Below are 22,213 nucleotides of genomic sequence, written 5' to 3' on the forward strand. Positions count from 1 at the left end.
CCCATTATAAACTCTCCTGTCTATGCCTGGAATGGGCCCTCATTGGTCTTTGCTAATCTTTTCCTTTTCACATTCCTATAGGAGCTTTTCCAGTTATCCCCAGTTTGCTCTCATATTCTATTTTCTCTTCATCAGTTTCTTGGTCCTTTGCTGAATTCTAAAACAAGTTCCCAATCCTCAGGCTCACTACAAAACTGTCTCCTCCATTGATCTAATGGAATCTTTAACATTTCTTGTTAGCCACGAAAGCTTCGTTTTTGCTGTTTAATTTTTGCTTCTTAAAGGAATCTATATTTTATGTAAATAAAATGCTTGCGGTTCCCTGTCTATTGTCTATCGGCATTCAAAGAACAACAAAGAATAAAGGACAGTACAGCACAGGAACAGGCCCTTCGGCCCACCAAGCCTGCTCGGATCATGATGTCTGACTAAACTAAAACCTTCTGTGCTTCCAGGGTCTGTATCCGTCTATTCCCATCCTATTCATGTATTCGTCAAGATGCCTCTTAAACGTCACTATCGTACCTGCTTCCGCCACCTCCTCCGGCAGTGAGTTCCAGGCACTCACCACCTTCTGTGTCAAAAACGTCCCTCACACGTCTCCTCTAAACTTTGCCCCTCGCACCTTAAACCTATGTCACCAGGTAATTGACTTTTACAAACTGGGAAAAAGCTTCTGACTATCCACTCTGTCCGTGCCACTCAAAGTTTTGTAAACTTTTATCAGGTCGTCCCTCAACTCCGTCGCTCTAGTGAAAACAATCTGACTTTATCGAACCTCTCCTCACAGTTAATACCCTCCAGGCAAGGCAACATCCTGGTAAACCTCCTCTGTACTCTCTCCAAAGTCTCCACATCCTTTTGGTAATGTGGTGACCAGAATTGTAGGCAATATTCCACGTGTGGCCTAACTAAGGTTCTGTACAGCTGCAGCATGACTTGCCAATTTTTATACTCAATGCCCCGACCAATGAAGACAAGCATGCCGTCTGCCTTCTTAGCTCCTTATCCACCTGCGTTGCCACTTTCAGTGATATGTTTATTGTAATTTCCCAATCTACCACAGACAACTTGTCCCTCATACCGTGACAGTTTCCTTCTGCTAGAAACACCCAGATAAATTAGACAAAAGGACTTTGTAACCACCATAGCCCATCTTCATGGCAACATGGCTGCTTTGGGAACTAAATATCTTCCAACGTGCAAACACCTTTTCATTCTGTGCCCCTCGTCAAACTTGGAACCAGGTAATCGCAACTGGCCTCAAAAATGGTCAGCCCACCGGAGGCAGAGGTGTTAGACCGGCCAGTCCAGCAGAAAGAAACCCTCCAATCATCACCATTCACCAGATGTCAGAATGAACAAAATGCAGTCCTGGATGTCAGTGAGAGCAGATACAATAACAACGGAGCCAACATCTGTAATTTATTGTGAACTTGTTGGAGTCACAACAGGTGTGATGAATCACAAAACCCCTCCCCACATTGAGAGCAGATGAATGGTCTCTCCCCAGAATTAACTCGCTAGTGTCGCCGTACTCAGGACGGATCATTGAATGTCTCCCCTGCTCAGAGCAGGTGAATGGCTTCTTCCAGGTGTGAACTCGCTCGTGTTCCTGCAGGGTGTATGGATATCTGAATCCCTTCTGTCACTAAGAGCAGGTTAACACCTTCTCCCCTGTGTGAACTCGCTGGTGCCTCTGCCGGTTGAATAACCGAGTGAATCCCTTCTCACACTGAGAGCAGGTGAACGGCCTCACCCCAGTGTGCACTCGCTGGTGTGTCAGCAGGTTCGATGAAGTAGTGAATCCCTTCTCACACTGAGAGCAGGTGAACGGCCTCTCTCTAGTGTGAACTCGCTGGTGTCTCTGCAGGTGGGATAACTGAGTGAATCCCTTCTCACACTGAGAGCAGGTGAACGGCCTCTCCCTAGTGTGCACTCGCTGGTGTGTCAGCAGGTTGGATGAAGTAGTGAATCCCTTCTCACACTGAGAGCAGGTGAACGGCCTCTCCCCAGTGTGCACTCGCTGGTGTGTCAGCAGGTTCGATGAAGTAGTGAATCCCTTCTCACACTGAGAGCAGGTGAACGGCCTCTCTCTAGTGTGAACTCGCTGGTGTCTCTGCAGGTAGGATAACTGAGTGAATCCCTTCTCACACTGAGAGCAGGTGAACGGCCTCTCCCTAGTGTGCACTCGCTGGTGTGTCAGCAGGTTGGATGAAGTAGTGAATCCCTTCTCACACTGAGAGCAGGTGAACGGCCTCTCCCCAGTGTGAATTCGCTGGTGTATATGCAGGTGGGATAACTGACCGAATCCCTTCCCACACTGAGAGCAGATGAACGGCCTCTCCCTAGTGTGAACTCGCTGATGTTTCCGCAGGTTCGATGAAGTAGTGAATCCCTTCCCACATTGAGAGCAGGTGAACGGCTTCTCCCCGGTGTGAACTCGCTGGTGTGACTTCAGGGCAGATAACTGAGTGAATCCCTTCTCACACACAAAGCAGGTGAACGGCCTCTCCCCAGTGTGACTGTGTCGATGAGCTTCCAGCTGAGATGGAGCACTAAATCCCTTCCCACAGTCCCCACATTTCCACGGTTTCCCCATGTTTTGGGTGTCCTTGTGTCGCTCCAGGTTTGACAATCAGTTGAAGCCTCGTCCACACAAAGAACACGTGTACAGTCTCTCCCCACTGTGAATGGTGTGATGTATTTTCAGGCTGTGTAACTGGTTAAAGCTCTTTCCACAGTCAGTGCTCTGGAACACTCTCACTCGGGTGTGTGTGTCTCGGTGCTTTTCCAGTCACACTGATAGTTAAAATCTTTTGAAGCCGACAGATTGGGCAAACATTTCTCCTTCTCGATTCAAAGTCCGGTGATATCCAGTTCCAAGGAGTTGAGAGACTCAGCCAGATTGAGACGTGACGTTTGAGATTTCTGTCTGTAATTCCTCCTCTTCTAATATCCTGTTAAAAACAATTTACAAAAGACATCACTGTCAGTACAGGATAGAAATTCAGAACAGACAATTCTAGTTCCTAGAGAACATTCTTTCCTCGCTCATTCCCCAAAAGCTGTAAACCTCCATCCCACACACTCTCCCTCCATTCTCACTCTGCTGTATCTAATATTCACCCTCCCAATTCTCCTGAAGGTGCTGATTCAGGCTGATTGACAGATCCCTGCTCACTGCTTCCTGTCCTGGGCACAGAGATCATAACAAATAGGAGCTGCAGTTGGCCACTCGGCCCATCGAACCTGCTCATTTATTCTGTGCGATCATTGGTCGATCTATGTCAGCAACATTCTCCGTGTTATTGACCAGAGGCTGTAGCCACCTAAAATGGCTGATTCCAGATTAATTTGGCCAAAACCCGATGTAAAATGGCTAACCGAAAAGGCTGATGGGAAAAGCAGCCAACAGGGCACAAACGGACAGCTGCAGACAGAACAGCGTATTCGGCTCTGGGGAAGTCGGCCCAGATCGATACCTGCGACCATTAGCAGCACATCAACCCAGCCATCTGCAGTTTAATGGGCTATCCCCGGGAACAATTGCAACAAATTAGCAATTGAAAGCCGATCTAGACCTCTCGGCGCCAGCAGTGGCCGAGGCAAAGAAAGGTGAACGACCACCCCCCGATCAAGGAATCGCCCCATTATTGGAGCATATCGAACCCAGTGATTGGGACCAAGTCCAATCACTTGGGACCAGGGTCAAGGTCCGCCCCGAGAGGCGGGAGGCCCCTGGGAACTATAAAGATAGGGGCCAAGTTCAGATCGACCCTTCTCTCCCTTCTTCTCCTTCTCGCAACCTTCGCAAGAACCATCGACCAGAAACCGTAAGTTTGACTCCAGCGATCGCTACCCGATAGAGACTCCTAGCCATCGACCTGTATCAGCCTTTGAATCCCGCAGGCCAGACCCAATTCGATAAGCCATTCGTTTCCCTGACCTGGTGGGCCATTCCCAAAGTTAAGTATTGGCCAGTAGTGGTAGGTAGTAGTCTAGAAAGTAGGATTATTGTATAAGTATTTATTGCTGTATATAATAAATGACCGTTGATTTTACTCTTACTAAGCGGTGTGCTGGCTTATTAATCATAACTAGAGCTTGAACCACGTGGCGGTATCAGAAAGATACCTGGCGACTCGTGAGCAAAGGTGACAGAATTAGAGCTAATAAAACTAAGGCTAATAAGAGCAACAAGTCTGGGTGTACTGACTCAATATCTGTGAGCTCAGGAGGCCGAGCTGAACAACACCATGAAGAGGCTCGATGATCCGGAGGAGAGAATCCTGAACGTTGAGCGAGATGCCTCCTCGGCGGAGGCAAGAATTAAATCCTTGAGAACCAGCTGAGTGGCGTGGGAGAAGCCTGGAGAACTTGGAGAACCGAGGGTCAGAGAAAGAACATCCGAGTCATTGGCCTGCCAGAAGGTGTGGAGGGTGAGGCTCTCGTCAGGTCCTTCGAGGACCAGCTGCCACGTTTTCTCAAGCTGGATGTGAAGCCTGGGCGTTTCAAATTAGAAAGGGCATCGGATCCTGTCTTTGAGGCCAAGGGATAGTTTTCATCCCAGGCCTGTGATCATTCACTTCCACAACTTGAAAGACAGCAGTAGGTCCTGGAGACGGGTAAGGTGAGGTGGGGCCTGGCTCCATAAGGAATGAGGATTTTCCTTCTTCCAGGATTTTTCAACAGCTATGCAAACGAAGCATCGAGGCTTCGATGAAGTTCGAAGGGAACTGAAGGCTGCGGTAGTGAATTCTGTCGCTTTACCCAGCAACTCTGAAAATTGTATCCGACAACTCCGTCAAGACTTTCGATAATCCGACTACTGCCTTGGCCTTCATTAAATCCATGAAGTGCAAGGATTTGGAGGGATGGTTTGCAGCTCGGACTAACTCAGGCTCTAATCTGGACTCTTTCCCTATCATGGTGTTGTCTGAATTTGTTATCTTTTATCCTGTTGAAGGGAGTTGTTATTCTGTGAGCGCTGATTGAATGTCTTCTTCTCCTCCTCGAGTGTTCCAGGGACTCAGATTATCTCATCCCAGTTATGGTAGATGTGTTGTGTGCTTATTATCCGTTGTCTTCTATTATCCGAGCGTTAATCATGGCAGAACCGAGTGGTGCCATTGCCGAAGGGTGGGTGGTGGTGGATGCAGGTCTTAACGGGTGGGTCTAAAATGCGGGAGGGACATTCGATCCCCATTCCCTTGTTGGCCCTTCTTTTCTTCTCCTCATTTTGGAGAAGGTATCCTGAAGATAACGACAGTCTGGCCGTGGGGTTAATCCTCCGGGTCCTCAGTCTTATTGAGGAATGTCCCCTTGGTTCTATTGTGGTCGTGATTCTTTTGTATTTTTGTTATTATGGGAGGGTTTATGTGTTGTTGACTTTATCCAACTCTGGTACAGACGGGGCTTTTAACCGTGAAAGGAGCAGTTTGGGGAAACCTTGGTGCCTCTGGTGTAAAGTGAGTTGGAGGAGGGGGTAATGATGCACGCCCGATTGTGGTGTGAAAATCTGTTCCTGTCTCTCTGTCGCCTAACTAATGGCGGCAGTTAATCTGCAAATTTTCTCAGGGAATGTACGGGGCATCTATCACCCAATCAGAAGGAAAAAGATCCTCTCCTTTCTTAAGGAGAAAGTCGACATAGGTTTAGTACAGGAAACTCATCTGGATTATGAGGAACACTTTAAATTGAGGTGGGATTGGGTGGGGCAGGTTTTTTCAACTCCTTCATCAAGTAGCAGGGGTGTGGCAATCCTTATTAATAAAAATATCCCTTTTAAGGTTGAAACCTGCACCAAGGAAAAAGGAGGTAGATATGTGCTCATTAGAGGTTTGGTGCATGGAGATGTTGTTTCAATAATGAATGTTTATGGATCCCCGAATTACTCCCCGGGGTTCATTGCAAAGGCTTTTGTATATTTTGCAAAGTTAGCTTCGACTAACTCTTTTGTGGTTGGCGACTTTAACGGCCACTTCTATCCTCTGGCTGATCAGCTACCGGTTACCAGAACCCCCCAACACTGCAAGCGAGGGCTTGGCATCGGCTTGTGAGGGGGTGGGTTATGTGGATGTTTGAAAGAACTTTGCATCCAAGGGGCGGAGATTTTACCTTCTTTCCAGACCTACATCAACGTCACACCAGAATCAACGACTTTCTTGTGCCGGGAGCATCGTACTCGCAGAGCTCCCCCCCGCTTGTCTGCACTTTTTGCTCGAGGGCTCACCCCAGGTCGAGAATGTGGAGGTTTGATGCTTCCCGGATAAGAGACGCTTCATTCACTGCGCATTTTGAGTTCTTCCTTTTGGTTAACTCGACCCCCGAATTCCCCCCTCCATTTTGTGGGAGACGTGTAAAGTTTATGCTCGGGGCTAATCATTTCTCACACTGCTAATAAAAGGTGCAGAATGCTGGAGAACCAGCGGCTTCTGGAGGTTTGTTTGGCGAAGGTGGAAGAGAATCATATGGAGGGCCTGAGTAAGCTATTGCTGAAGGAGGTTAACATGGCAAGAGGAGCTTTGGACTCCCTGTTGACTCAGCAGGTCGAGTAAAGTTAAGAGTTTGTGAGGCAGAAGTTGTACGAGTTTGGGAAAAGCCGAGCAAATACTTAGCCCGTTTGAAAAAGAAAATGGCCGACTTTCGGGCGATTCCCAAAGAGATCTCAGCCCATCCTGGTGATGAATGGAGGTGTAGAGAGCTCTTCACTTCTTTCTCAAAAAGAGGCCTTAACAATTCCCATCCATCATCACTCTTCTCCGCCAGGCTGAACTTGTTTTATCTCTCAATAACTTCTCCTTCAACTCATCCCACTTTCTCCAAATCAAAAGTGTTGCAATGGGTCCTAGCTACGCTTGCCTTTTTATGGGGTATGTGGACATTCATTGTTCCAGGCCAACCCAGGTCCCCTCCCACAACTCTTTTATTGGTACATCGATGACTATTTTGGTGCCATTTCATGCTCTCGTCTGGACCTGGAAAAATTCATCAACTTCGCTTCCAGTTTCCACCCCTCTTATCACTTTCACCCCATCCATCTTAGACACTTCACTTCCCTTGACCTTTCTGTCTCCATTTCCGGCAATAGACTAACATCCATTACAAGCCCACTGACTCCCATAGCTACCTGGACTACAGCTCTTCACACTCCATCCCTTTCTCTCAACTCCTTCGCCTCCGTCGCATTTGTTCCGACGATGCCACTTTCCAAAGTGGTGCTTCGAAAATGTGTTCCTTCTTCCTCAACCGTGATTTCCCACCTACAGTTTTTGACAGGGACCTCAACAGTGTGCGGCCCATCTTACGTGCCACTTCCCTCGCCCCCTGCCCTCTCTCCCAGAACAAGGATAGAGTTACCTCATTTACACATTTCACCCCACCAGCCTCCGTATGTAAAGCATAATCCTCTGCCATTTTCGCCAACTCCAGCACGATGCCACCACTAAACATATCTTTCCTTCACTCCCGCTGTCAGCATTCTGTAGAGACCGTTCCCTTCGGGATAATCTAGTCCACTCCCCCACCATACCCACCACCTCTCCCATCACCCACAGCAATTGCAGAAGATGTGACATCTGCCCCTTTACCTCTTCCATTCTTAACATCCCAGGCATAAAGCACTCATTCCAGGTTAAGCAGTGTTTCACTTGCACCTCTTTCAATTTGGTCGATTGCATTTACAGTTCCCAATGTGGTCTCCTCTATATCGGAGAGACCAAACGTAGACTGGGTGATCGCTTTGCTGAGCACCTTTGATCTGTGTGCATTCAGGACCCTGACCTTCCCGTAGCTTGCCATTTTAACACAAGACCCTGCTCCCATGCCCACATTTCTGTCCTTGGCCTGCTGCAATGTTCCAGAGAAGCTCATCACATCCTGGAGGAACAGAGTCTCATCTTCCAGTAAGGGATGCTACAGCCTTCCAGTCTCAACATCAAATTCAGCAACTTCAGATGATTAGCTCTACTATGTTTTCATTACATTTCATTTTACCTGTCTTTTAATTTTTCTTTCTTTCTTGATATATATTTTCCTCCCCAACCTTATCCCCACTTTCCTTACCATTTCTCCCCTTTGCTTCCCCCTTCCCCTCATTTTACCTATTTACCACCCATGATCCCCTTCTCCCCACATCTGTATCTGTCCCTCAGATTTTAGTTTCTCTGCTGTTTGACCTTTCACAGCTTTTATTCTCCCTGGGGACTGCTATTTGCACTCTTTTTCCTTTGTTTCTGTGGCTATGACTCATCTTTCATTCCCTCACCCTACAGTATAAATATTTCCCACTTTCTATGCCCTTTATCATTGACAAAGGGTCATCTGGACTCGAAATGTCAGCTCTTTTCTCTCCTTACAGATGCTGCCAGACCTGAGATTTTCCAGCATTTCTCTTCTGGAAATATACAACGTAGCTACAGTCCTATATTACACAACTAGAAATAATAATAAATGTGCTTTATTACAGAACCATTAACAATACATCTGATCTGCACCATATACAGACATATCTCTATCCTACATTCATTTACTGTCCCCTTAAATGTCAACCATCTCCTGGGGAAACCAGCCCTTTAATTGTGAACATTGGGAAAGAGACCATCCTTTTAGCCAGACGAATAAATGTATCAAGCTGAGGGAGCAAAGGATGTCAATGTCTTTAAGAGAGAGAGAGAGAGACCTGGGCCAAGCTTTCCAGAGTCTGCACCCTCCCTGGATTCACTTCCTTTCCCTTCAGTTGCTGCAAGTGACCAATTGAAGCAGAGAATGAGAAAAAAAATGGAAAGGGGAAGAAAAGAAAGTGTTTTACTCACAGATGTTGGGCACACTGTCTGAAGCTCAAATTTCATTCACACAAAGCGGGAGGACCAGAGTCCTTCCGGTCCTCCAATCTTTCCATTGGTTGCTGGCCGCCTGAAGACAATGGGCAACGGATGGCACGTGTCATGGATGCCCGTTTGACCTCAATGGGAAGAACCGTTACTGCGCACGCGCATCTTCTCTCCTTTGAACATGCGCAGTCCCTGGCCGCCACCGGAGCGGTGTCTCCGGCGAGGGGGCCTATGGGAGATTCAGCCGCCATCAACCATCTCCAAAGCAGTCTCCAAACCCCTGGGACTGGGATGAAAAGTGGGGGTGGAGTAGCTGTGCCCCCATTCCGGACACAAAATACATGTGTATTGTGACGCCCCTTAGCACATTTTTTTGTTAACTTCAGGAGTAAAGATTTAGACATATTGGGGAGAGCAATAGATGAGTGTGAAACTGAACCCGAGAGTCAGCACCTTCAGGGGAGGAGAATTGGGGGAAAAGCAGGAGGAGGATATTGAGATGAATTAGTGTTGCAATCAATAGGGAGGGAGTGTGTGGAGACAGAGAGAAGTAGCATTTTCTGTCACATGATCATGAGCTTGGACAATTTTTTTCAAATCATTTGTGAAACTTGGATTTACAACGTCCCTGTGAAACACCTTGGAAAATTGAATTACATTAAATGTGCTGTATAAATGCAAATTACTGTGTTGTTGAAGACTGACACTTGAGCTCCTCCACGATCCTGAACACCTGCTAGACGGTCATGAACAGTCTATTTAACCATCTTATTTACACAGATCAGCCCAGCCCACCCATTCTCAGTGAATCTGCTGTTCTCAGGCTCCCTTGCAACTCTATCCCCGCTCTCACTGCACTGAGCTCAAGTGCGAACAAAGCATTTTTGTCTTCAGATTTTTAGTGTGAGAGGTTAAACCTATCAGGAGACGATGAATAGGCTGGGTCACTCCTCTCTTCAAAATACAAGGCTGAGGGACTAATGGAGGCCTGTAAATTGTGAAAGATTTTGATACACATGGAGAATGTTTTCACTTGTAAGGGTAAGAGCAAAATGAGAGGCTATCAATGTGAGACAATCTAATCAGGAATTCAGGAGAAATTTCTTCCCCAGTGAGTGGTGGGATTGTGGAACTCGCTACCACAGGGATTGGTGGAGGTAAATATCATCGATATATTTATGGGTTGCTGGATGAACATGAGGGAGAAATGAAACAGATGGATATATTGATAGAGTCAGATGGGAAAGCATGAGAGGAAGCTCAAATGAAGTATAAACACTGGCATGGATTGGTTGGGCTGTTTCTATGTTGTATATACAATGTAAATTAGCCTGGTATTGCCTTTAACTCTCACATAGTCGATTCCGGGTTAACAAGAAACAGAGAGTCTCCCAGAAAAACATGTCAGCTTATTATTTCCAGCTATTGTCCAATCAGTGCCTCTTGTCAGTCAGGTGTCCGTGTGAAGAGTCAAGGATTCAATTCAACTACAAAGATCTCCTGTAATTTGTACCAATATATCTTTGAAGAGCAGATTTTTTTTTCAAATGGGCTGAATCAGTTAAATTTAATATGTTACAATCAATTCTTAAAAGTGCTTAATTATCAGTCTTACTCAAATCGGAGAGTTTGTTTTATACAAGACAAAGCAAACACTGGGATCAGCACCCCATTCGCCATCTACAAGTGGCACGGTAGCACAGTGGTTAGCACCATTGCTTCACAGTGCCAGGGACCCGGGTTTGATTCCCGGCTTGGGTCACTGTCTGTGAGGCGTCTGCACGTTCTCCCAGTGTCTGCGTGGGTTTCCTCCGGGTGCGCTGGTTTCCTCCCACGGTTCCTGAAAGATGTGCTGTTAGGTGAATTGGACATTCTGGATTCTCCCTCAGTATACCCGAACAGGTGCTGGAGTGTGGCGACTAGGGGATTTTCGCTGTAACTTAATTGAAGTGTTAATGTGAGCCTCCTTGTGACATTAATAAAGATTATTATTATAAAGAAGCTCTGCATCGACTTATCAAGCATCCTTTGACGGCAGCATCCAAACAGGGTTACACCCATTTTCCAACGTTAGAGGTCGCTGTGGCTGTTAGACAGATTCACTGTGGGAGCTTTAGTGAACTCGTCTACCCAGGGTCTATTTCTAAAACCTCATCACAACATATTGTCTAGTTAGCCACTAACTGACAGAATTATTGTTACATTTCAGGATGCTCTCGTCCTTCTGGGTGGGTCAGTTTTCGGGGAGGACCTGCCTCCTGCAGAGTTCACGTGTGTTCTCATCTGGCTGTGGTTCCCCTCCCCCAGTCTCACCTCACCAGCTTCTGCCCCTCATCACCCCAACCCTGTGCAAAGAGCAGCAAAGACAGGAGCACGGAGTCGAGGTGTAGATCAGCCAGGAACTGACTGAGTGGAAATTCCCTAACTAATCTTCCTGTTTATTTGTGTTTAATGGGGACTGGGACCCGTTCTCATGTTTGTCTCTCTCTCTCTCAAAGATTTTAACGTGTTTACATAAAGCTTCATCATCTCAGCTATACACCAAACCCATTGAATGTCCCCATTTTATTGACCTGATCCAGGTTCGACTTCTTTATTAACTAAACACCGTATTATCTTCCAGGTCTTAATAATAAACAGCGGATGTGCCAGATTAAACTGGATTTCCTTTGGTTCCTCCCACCTTTCCCAGATATCAAAACGAAATTGGATGGGGACTTGAAGGCAATAAACATACAGGGGTACGGGGAAGAAGGCGCGAATGGGACTGAATGGATGATCTACACAGGGTTAGCATGGGTAGAATGACCTCCTCCACTGCCCTAATGACTCTGTCTCTTGTTACCATCTCTGTAGAGATTGATAACTTATTAAATGAAAGGAATCTCCACTGGAAAGAAAACCAATGGACAAAATTTCACATTTTCAAACTTTCACTGTAACAAACCAACTAAAATCGACACAAACTTTAATTAACAGGGACTGGATATTTCACAGAACAAGAGAAATTTTACTTTACTAGTCAGTACAACAAAGATCCATCTCACGTTGTTCTGAGCTCTCACATTACTTCCTGTCGAAATGTTGTACCATGGACAATCTCACACTCTTCCCAATCGCCCTCTGCAATGTCGGATCCCTCACTTCCCGTCCAATGGACTTGGCCTTCGAGTCACTTCCACCAACAGCCGAATTCTATCCAAGATCCATGAATAGGATGAACATCAACAAAGTGCATGCTTGCAAATGCTCTCTCTTTCGGGTTGTGAGGCTCCGATGTCTCCAGAGACTCCATTTTATGACCTCTTTAAACAGTATGGTTGGATTTTGCATAACTGAAATAGAAGCAAGTGGTGTCTTCCGATCCACAACCCCGTGCTCTCCTAGACTTCAGCTAGCTCTCCTTTCCAACTGTGTAACACACGATGTAACACAGTCCCTGCTGTATTCTCAGTGAACTGCTTCAACACCCGGACTTGTTGGAAGCTCCATGCTCTGTTTTGAACTGCAGGTTATCTTCTTAACTCTTCTTACCCCCCAGCAACTGAACCTGCTTTAGTAGGATGGAACGTGTAACTGAATATACAATTATCTGTCTATTTACGCTTAGCTTCTCCAGCTTTTCATTCCCAGAACAACCTCAGGTCACATGGTCATTTCTTGGAACTGATGACCTCAGAACCAGGAAATCAATTCATTTCCTCCAGAAGAATCTCCAGTTTCACTTTGGGTCTTAAAGGGGTCATTGCACAAATGTTCCCAAAGTACCTGGGTCATCACATGCCTGCCCATCCCCAAGGAATAAAGCTTCTGAAGTAAGCATGTTTTCAGAATCCTTTCATGCTACAACACATTTGAACATTATAAACACTGTAACAACGACCTTATTACACATTGTACAGATAATGGTTTCTCTTTTTCCCATTTTACAATGAAACATATCACCTTGGCAAAACTATAAGCTTAAACCTGAACAAAACTAACCCAATGTGACAATGAGGTTTTAAAGTTCAGCTTGCTCGAGAGTCCCAGTGCTCTTGTCAACAAGAGTCCATTTTACTATTGGTTGAACCTTCCCAAGAGATCTTCTTTCCCAAGTCACAGAGTCTATCCAGTTTTCCCATGTCCGTGTCCTTGGTTAAGGGACAGTAAATTAATATAGGATGTCCCGTGTTGTTATATGGTACAGATTAGATATATTATTTATGGCTCTGTAATAAAGTACATTTATTATTAGCTCCAGTGTAATATGTGATGTGTTGGGTATATAGCCTGCACCCGCTCCGCATCGTGGGGGCCTTGCCGTGCCATCTCTGCCGCCTTGATATGGGAGTACTGGTTGTTAGCGTGCTCGTGGAGGACGCAGGTTTTGATGGCGATGGTAAGGGTGAACTGCTTAACTTTAAGGAGCTGCTGGCGAAGGGGATCGGAGTGGACCCCGAAAACGATCTGGTCGCGGACCATGGAGTCGGTAGTGGAGCCGTAGTTGCAGGACTGCGCGAGGATACAGAGGTGGGTTAAGAAGGACTGGAAAGGTTCCTCCTTACCCTGCAGCCTCTGCTGGAACACATAGCGTTCAAAGCTCTCGTTGACTTCGATGTCACAGTGGCTGTCGAACTTCAGCAGGACTGTTTTAAACTTTGTCATGTCCTCGCCTTCAGCAAAGGTGAGGGAGTTGAAGATGTGGATAGTGTGGTCCGCGGCTGTAGAGAGGAAGAGATTGATCTTCCTGGCATCTGATGCGGTTTCCAAGTCGGTGGCGTCAAGATACAGCTGGAACTTCTGCTTGAGAATCTTCCAGTTAGCAATGAGGTTGCCGCCGATGCGGAGCTGCAGGGGAGGGCGGACGCGGTCCATGTTACCGGATGGCTGATCGCTGGTCAAAGGATGACTATCTCAAGGTAGGTCCGTCAAACTCGAGCATGACTCACTGGTATCATGATGTGTTGGGTATGCCGGGTCTGCGACCACTGCGTTTGCTGCAGCAGTGAGAGAGAGACAGGCTTCCAACACTTGAAGAAATGCAACTTGATTTTATTGAACTCTTAACTATCATACATACTTTAACTGTGGGTTGACACTATGCTGACTTGACTGGAGACCTGAGGCTAACCTGACCAGACTATCTTACTACCACATGGTGTATGTTCTAGTTGCTGCTCATGGGCTCTGACTGTCTCAGAGACTGGATCCCAAAAGAGTGGGAAAACTAGTGCCTTATAGTGGTCGTGTCCTGTCTGGTGATTGGCTGCTGTGTTCTGTGTGTTCACTGGTCATCCTGTGTGTCAATCACTGCCTGTCTGTGCACAATCATATACTGACTGTGTTATATAGTTCCAGTCATTATGGCACAGAACGAGTGCGGTCAGCAACTGGAGCCCATGCCGACTCTCTGTGGACAATCCAGTCAGTTCCATTCCCCCTTGATATCCCCAATCCACTGCAAGTTTATTTCCTTAAAGGGCAGCACAGTGGTGCAGTTGTTAGAACTGGTGCCTCACGGCACCGAGGTTCCAGGTTCGATCCCGGCTCTGGGTCACTGTCCATGTGGAGTTTGCACATTATCATCATGCTTGCGTGGGGTTCACCCCCACAACTCAAAGATGTACAGGTTAGGTGGATTGGCTATGCTAAATTGCCCCTTAAATGGAAAAAATTAATTGGGTACTCTAAATTTGGAGAAGACCTGAATGCTGAGTGATTCTTTCGGAATCATTCCTGGTAACAGTAGATTTTCAGGTTTGAAAAGAAAGGGATAAGCAGTGATCTGTCAATCAGTCTGAATCAGCACCTTCAGGAGAATTGGGAGGGTGAATATTAGATACAGCAGAGTGAGAATGGAGGGAGAGTGTGTGGGATGGAGATTTACAGCTTTTGGGGAATGAGAGAGGAAAGAATGTTCCATTGTATCTAAAATTGACTGTTCTGAATTTCTATCCTGTACTGACAGTGCTGACTTTTGTAAACTCATTTTACAGGATATTAGAAGAGGAGGAATTACAGACAGGAATCTCAAACGGCATGCCTTGAACTCACTTGATTTCTTGGGACCTGAATATTATCGGCCTTTGAATTTAGAAGGAGAAATGTTTGCCCGATCTGTCTGCTTCAAAATATTTTAAATAACTGTGTGACTGGAAAAGGACCGAGACACACATCTGAGTGAGAGTGTTCAAGACACTGTCTGTGGAAAGAGCTTTAACCAGTTTAACAGCCTGATAAAACATTGTACCATTCACAGCGGGGAGAGACCGTACACGTGTTCGGAGTGTCAACGAGTCTTCAACTCATCATCGATCTTCGATGGTAACAAGTACACCTGCACCATGAAGAAACCATGGAAATGTGGTGAATGTGGGCAAGGGTTCCAGTCCCCATCTGCACTTGAAACCCATTGACACAATCATACTGGGGAGAGGCGTTCACCTGCTCTGAGTGTCGGAAGAGATTCAGTGATTCATCCAACCTGCTGTTGCACCAGCGAGTTCACACCAGGGAAAGGCTATTCAACTGCTCTGTGTGGGAAGGGATTCACTCGTTCATTCTCTCTGCTGTAACAACAGCAAGTTCACACTGGGGAGAGGCCGTTCACCTGTTCTCACTGTGGGAAAGAATTTACTCAGTTATCCAGCCTGCAAACACAGCAGCGAGTTCACACTGGGGAGAGGCCATTGATCGGCTCTGTGTGTAGCCAGGAATTGAGTCAGTTATCCCACCTTGTGACACACCAGCGAGTTCACACTGATGAAAGGCCATTCACTTGCTCTGAGTGTGGGGAACGGATTCAGTCGGTTATCCCAACTGCAGGCACACCAGCGAGTTCACTCAATGGAGAGACCATTCATCTGCTCCGAATGTGAGAAGGGATTCAGTGACTCATCCGCACTGCAGAAGCACCGGCGAGTTCACACTGGGGCGAGACCGTTCACCTGCTCTGAGTGTGGGAGGGGATTCACTCAGGTGTCCAACCTGCTGAGGCACCAGTGTGTTCACGAGTGATTAAAGGGGTTGAATTCTGTTGTTACTGCTGCTGTTAATCACATCCATGATTGAATTGTAACATAGAATCTCTGCAGTGCAGAAGGAGGCCATTCGGCCCATCAAGTCTGCCCCGACCCTTGGAAAGAGTATCCCACTTAGGCCCACTCCCTGACCCCTATCCCTGTAACCCAGTAACCTCACTTAACTCTCTTGGACACTTGGGGACAATTTTGCACGGCCAATCGACCTAACCTGCACATCTTTGGAGTGTGGGAGGAAACCGGAGCACCCGGAGGAAACCCATGCAGATATGGGGAGAAAGTGCAAACTCCACACAGACAGTCACTGTGAACGGAATTGAACCCCGGTCCCTGGTGCTGTGAGGCAGGAGTGCGAACCACTGTGCCGCCGTGCCGTCCCTGTGCCATAGTGCCACTCCAAACATAAAGGATTAACAGCTGGAATGCGCTAATGTATGACACTGATGATGATGTACCAGTGGCATCAGCCAGTCGTGTATTAGACTCCGAGAAATTGGAATCCTGTCTCTGAGCAGCATGCCTGTTCTGTAACTGTTCCAATATAGTACTAATAATCTATTTTTAAGCAGATATCAGAATACGTCTGCAGTTTGTCTCAGAGCCGAGGCCCTTGCCTATAGTCCAATATAGAAGGACACATCAAAGAACAGGGTGGCAGCACTGATGATGTTGATGTAAAAAAACATTTTGGCCATATCGAAGGAGGAGGTTCACTGGAGGGAGAGGTAATGATGGCCCTCCCTGCTGAGCAGTCCCTGTCCTTGTCCTGGAGGAGGAGGTTCACTGGAGGGAGAGGTAATGATGGCCCTCCCTGCTGAGCAGTCCCTGTCCTTGTCCTGGAGGAGGAGGTTCACTGGAGGGAGAGGTAATGATGCCCCTCCCTGCTGAGCAGTCCCTGTCCTTGTCCTGAAGGAGGAGGTTCACTGGAGGGAGAGGTAATGATGACCCTCCCTGCTGAGCAGTCCCTGCCCTTGCCCCACCCACAGAGAGGCCAGCAGTGCAAGTTGTGGAAATACCATTTTCTCTGGTACCGGCTGCATCAGGTCTTCATGAAATGAAGCAAAAGCTTCGTCAGCACCTTTCTTGTCTGTTACTGGACCGACTGCAGCAACGTTCTCAAAGGCAGGTGTGCAGGCGGCACTGCAGACTTTGTGTAGCTTCTCAAAACTGTTGACATGTATTTTAGACGGCTACAGAACCCCTGGATAGTATATTTGGGAGTGGGGAGGGGGGTGGGAAGAGATGTAGTGTAACAGGTTAAGAGATGGCACATGCTACTGTAAGACGTGGATGCTGATTTCTTAACATGTGTTAGACTCACGGAGGGTTGAAATCGCGCCGAGGAGTAACATGCCTACTCTGTAACTTGTTTAGATGTAGAACTAATAAACAAGTGTTAAGCAGACACCGGAGTAAGTCCATAGCCTAAGAACCAAGTCCCAAGTCTAGAGTCCAATCTAAAAGGACACATCTCAGAATAGGGATGTTTGGTTTGTGTTTCCTGTCTGCAAAAACCTCTCTACTCATCACCTGGGAAAGGAGATTACAAAGGTTGGGCTGGATTCTCCGATTCTCAGGCTATGTCCTGTTGCCAGCGTGGTAACGGTGTTCTTTTCCAACCGAATATTTGGGGCAAAACGGCACACCAGAATGACAGGGTGTGGGATAGCTTGATCTTGGTTTCGGACAATGTTCGGTACAACATCGAGGGCCGAAGGGCCTGTTCTGTGCTGTACTGTTCTATGTTCTAATAGTGCCCCCAGCCCCTGACAAAGTCCCCCCTGCCCGCGGATCGGCCCTCCGCCGACTGTGGCGACGCTGGACTGAGTCCGCAGCCGCCACGCCGAGTTCCCGACAGGTAAGACCATGAGAGACCCACGCCGTCGGGAACTTGGCCGGTCGAGGCTGGAGCATTGGGGCTGGCCTCCGGCAACATCCGGAGGGTGTCGATATGGTGAGTGCCGAACTCCTAGAGTACGCTGCTTTGGAGGGGGCAGCGCATCGCGAAAGCAGCGCCGCCTCCGATTTCATTGGAAACAGGGACTGTCCGACCAGTTTCGGCGACCGGTGAATCTCGCCCATTGTTCATTCCCACTCTGATTACAGTTGTCTATCAACGAGGCTGGATGATTAGTGGAAGCCTCAGACTGACAACTGAAGCCTTTACCGCAGACACAACAGACAAAACATTTCACTGTCCACAAAAGCCAATAATATCGAGTGACTCCTTTGAATCGTGACTTGATGTTTGGTTTGTGGTTTCTGTCTGTATTAAATCACCAAGTATAGGATAGAAACCTAAAGCTGTCAGTTCAAGTTGTCATAAAACATTCATCTCCCTCAAACAATAAATCTCTGCCCCCCCCCCCCCCCCCAACACACTCTAATTCATCCCAATATCCACCAATTCTCCTCCCCTGAAGGTGCTGACTCTCGGGTTCAGTTTCACTCTCACCTATTGCCCTCCCCAATGTGCCACCCAGGTGTCTAAATCTTTACACCTGAAGTTAACAAACTGTTTTGCTGAGGGGGACGTCACAATCCAATCCAGTGACCACCTAGATGTGCTTTGTACCAGGCTGATGTCCGCCCTCCCCACTTTCCATCCCAGTCCCAAGAGTTTGGTGACAGCTCCAGATGTGTAATGGCAGCCGCGGTTCCCACAGTCCCCCGCGCTGGGCAAACCTCTCGATCCGCAGCGCGGTCGGCCCGGAATTGCGCATGTCCAAGGAAGAGGGGAAGCTGCGCATGTGCGAGAAGAGTCAACAACCTGACCTTCCTGCTGAGGTGCTGACCAATGGGAAGAATTGGAGGACCGGAAGGACCCGTCCCTCAGCCAATCAGCACGCGGGCTTTGTGTGAATGAAGATTGAGCTTCACACAGACTGAAACCTCGTCCTCGCTCCAACATCTGGGAATAAAAAACTTTATTTTCTCCCCCTTTCCATTTCATTTATCATTCTGACCTTCAATTGGTGACTAGCAGCAACTGAAGGGAAAGGAAGTGAATCCCGGGAGGGTGCAGACTCTGGAAAGCTTGGCCCAGGTCTCTCTCTTAAAGACATTGACATCCTTTGCTCCCTCAGCTTGACACATTTATTTGTCTGGCTAAAGGATGGTCTCTTTCCCAATGTTCAAAATTAAAGGACTGGTTTCCCAGTTGATAGCTGACATTTAAGGCGACAATAAAGGAATATCGGACAGAGATATGTATCGTGTTGTTATATGGTACAGATTACATATTATTATTGGTTCTGTAATAAAGTGCATTTATTATGAGAAAAGAAATGGAAAGGGGGAGAAAATGCATTTTACTCACAGATGTTGGAGACAGGAAGAAGCTTCAGTCTGTGTGAAGCCCAGTTTTCGTTCTCACAAAATCCGCGAAGATTGGCTGGAGGACGAGAGTCCATCCGGTCGCCCAGGCGTTCCATTGGCCAACGCGTCATCCTGACAGTCAGGAGGTGGGAGCTACCCCGCACATGCTCAGCTTCACCTCTCCCTTGGACATGCGCAGTCCCGGACGAGGCGAGAGGGTAAGGTCACCGAGCGGCTTCTCGCTCTGGCCGGAGCCGTCAGATGGTTGCCCGGTAACCTTGTCTCGAGGAGGTGCCAGCGGAGGGAGAACAATGGGTGGAGGCGGGCACCCGTGACGCCCCTGCGCACTGGAACCCTATGACGTCACCGTGGAACAGAATGATTCCTATTGGTTGATGTAGGCTGGGCTATATTGTGGCGTCACAGCCCGGAAGTTGGACATTGAGCTTCCTCTTCTGTGCGAGGAAATCAATGTTTCCTTCTTTCCTCATTCGGGGGCGGGGACGACATTGGCGACTTGCAACAACTGAAGGGAAAGGAACTGAATCCAATCTGTATATTACACATTTTTTGTGTAGTAACTCATGAAGATTTTCAGTCTGTATCCAGGACAGGAAGCAGTGAGCATGGATCAGCACCTTCAGGAGAATTGGGAGGGTGAATATTAGATACAGCAGAGTGAGAATGGAGGGAGAGTGTGTGGGATGGAAATTTACAGTTTTTGCAGAATGAGAGAACAAGAATGTTCCAGAGAAACTAGATTTCTATTCTGTACTGACAGATAATTCTTGTAAATTGTTTTTACAGGATGTTAGAAGAGGAGGAATTACAGACAGAAATTTCAAACGACACATCTCGATCTGAGAGATTTAGATCTGACAGTCTAAATCTATACAAAATTTAGACTCCTTAAGAAACAAAAATCCAACAAAATTTTACTCAATTCCTTGGGACCTGAATATCATCAGCCTTTGAATCTAGAAGGAGAAAGGTTTCTCTCATCTCTCAGCTTCAAAAGATTTTAAACATCAGTTGGAAAAGCACCGAGACACACATACACACCTGAGTGAGAGTGTGTCAGAGCACTGACTGTGGAGAGAGCTTTAACCAGTTACACAGCCTGAAAAAACATCACACCATTCACAGCGGGGAGAGACCGTACATGTGTTCTGTGTGTGGTCAAGGCTTCAATTGTGCATTCTGTAGAGATACAAGGAGACCGAAAACATGGAGAAGCCTTGGCAATGTTTGGACTGTGGGAAGGGATACAGAGCCCCATGTTTGCTGGAAGCTCATCGACGCATTCACACAGGGGAGAAGCCATTCACCTGCTCTCAGTGTGAGAAGGGATTCACTCAGTTACCCCATCTGCAGAGACACCAGCAAATTCACACTGGGGAGAAGTCATTCACCTGCTCTCAGTGTGAGAAAAGATTCACTCAGTTATTCCATCTACAGAGACACCAGCGTGTTCACACTGGGGAGAGGCCGTTCACCTGCTCTCAGTGTGGGAAGGGATTCATTCAATTATGCAACCTGCAGTTACATCAGCGAGTTCACACTGGGGAGAGGCCATTCACCTGTTCTCAGTGTGAGAAGGGATTCACTCAGTTATCCAACCTGCAGAAACATCAGCGAGTTCACACTGGGAAGAGGCCATTCACCTGCTCTCAGTGTGGGAAGGGATTCACTGAGTTATTCAGCCTGCAGAAACATCAGCAAATTTGCATTGGGGAGAGGCCATTCATCTGCTCTCAGTGTGGGAAGGGATTCACTCGGTTATACAATCTACTGTCACACCAGCGAGTTCACACAGGGGAGAAGCCGTTCACCTGCTCTCAATGTGAGAAGGGATTCAGACATTCATCCACCCTGCGGAAACACCAGCGGATTCACACTGGGGAGAAGCCGTTCACCTGCTCTCAGTGTGGGGAGGGATTCAGACATTCATCCACCCTGCAGAGACACCAGCGGATTCACACTGGGACGAAGCCGTTCACCTGCTCTCAATGTGAGAAGTGAATCACTCTATTATCCATCAGAGACACCAGCTGATCCGATTGTAACCAACTTCACATAGGTCATACAGCACAGTAAAGGCCTTTCGGCCCCTCGAGGCTGCGCCAGTCCAAAACAACCACTTGCCTATTCTAATCCCATTTTCCAGTGCTTGGCCCATAGCCTGGACTTCACAAGTGCCTATCTAAATACTTCTTAAATGTCATGAGGGTCTCTGCCTCCACCACCCTTTCAGACAGCGTGTTCCAAACTCCCACCACCTTCTGGGTGAGAAAGGTTTTCCTCACATCCCCTCTAAACCTCCTGCCTCTTACCTTAAATCTATGCCCCCTGGTCACTGATCCCTATACCAAAGGGAGAAGTTTTTTCCTGTCTACTCTATCTATGCCCCTCATAATTTTGCTCATCATGTCCCCCTCAGTCTCCGCTGCTCCAAGGAAAACAATCCAAGTCTATCTCTTCGTAACTAAAACTCTCCAACCAGGAAACATCCTGGTAAATCTCCTCTGCACCCTTTCCAGTGCTATCCCATCCTTTCTATAATGTGGATTCCTGGCTTTGGTTACTTTCTGTACAGAATCTGCACGTTCTCCCCGTGACTGCGTGGGTTTCCTTCGGGTGCTCCGGTATCCACCCACAAGTCCCAAAAGACGTGCTGTTCGGTAATTTGGACATTCTGAATTCTCCCTCCGTGTACCCAAACAAGCCAGAATGTGGCGACTAGGGGCTTTTCACAGTAACTTTATTGCAGTGTTAATGTAAGCCTACTTGTGACAATAAAGATTATTATTATTATAAACTAGAATTGTGTGTTTGAATTTCTATCCTTGACTGACAGTGATGACTTTTGTCATCTCCTTTTACAGGACATTAGATTGGATGTTGAGTCAAGATCTGCCAGTCATCGTTGCATCAGGACCTGAATATCATTGGCCTTTGAATCGAGAAAATGTTTGTGCATTCTAAGCGTTTCAAAATATTTGAAACATCAGTATAACTGGAAAAACACCAAGATGCACA

General features: G+C 47.2%; 2 protein-coding genes across 4 annotated transcripts; one reads left to right on the forward strand and one right to left on the reverse strand.

Moving 5' to 3' along the window:
- Window positions 1-1,412: 1,412 nt before the first annotated feature.
- Window positions 1,413-19,311, reverse strand: LOC140422069 (uncharacterized). Of its 2 annotated transcripts, none has more exons than XM_072507065.1 (2): window positions 19,176-19,311; window positions 1,413-2,960 (listed from the first exon to the last, which is right to left on the reverse strand). In XM_072507065.1, the coding sequence occupies exon 2, from the start codon at window positions 2,600-2,602 to the stop codon at window positions 1,652-1,654; it is 951 nt and encodes a 316-aa protein (XP_072363166.1). In that variant the 5' UTR covers window positions 2,603-2,960; window positions 19,176-19,311; the 3' UTR covers window positions 1,413-1,651. The 2 variants fall into 2 exon arrangements, with proteins under 2 accessions (XP_072363166.1, XP_072363165.1); XM_072507064.1 differs by lacking the exon at window positions 19,176-19,311 and adding an exon at window positions 8,817-8,914.
- On the forward strand, window positions 19,300-21,992 carry LOC140422082 (uncharacterized). 2 transcript variants are annotated; one of them, XM_072507085.1, is made up of 2 exons: window positions 19,300-19,392; window positions 19,982-21,992. In XM_072507085.1, the coding sequence occupies exon 2, from the start codon at window positions 20,337-20,339 to the stop codon at window positions 21,252-21,254; it is 918 nt and encodes a 305-aa protein (XP_072363186.1). In that variant the 5' UTR covers window positions 19,300-19,392; window positions 19,982-20,336; the 3' UTR covers window positions 21,255-21,992. The 2 variants fall into 2 exon arrangements, with proteins under 2 accessions (XP_072363186.1, XP_072363187.1); XM_072507086.1 differs by lacking the exon at window positions 19,300-19,392 and adding an exon at window positions 19,564-19,831.
- The last annotated feature ends 221 nt before the right edge of the window (window positions 21,993-22,213 follow it).

The sequence above is a fragment of the Scyliorhinus torazame genome, chromosome 5 (genome assembly GCF_047496885.1).
Source record: "Scyliorhinus torazame isolate Kashiwa2021f chromosome 5, sScyTor2.1, whole genome shotgun sequence".
NCBI classification, from domain to species: Eukaryota; Metazoa; Chordata; class Chondrichthyes; order Carcharhiniformes; family Scyliorhinidae; genus Scyliorhinus; species Scyliorhinus torazame.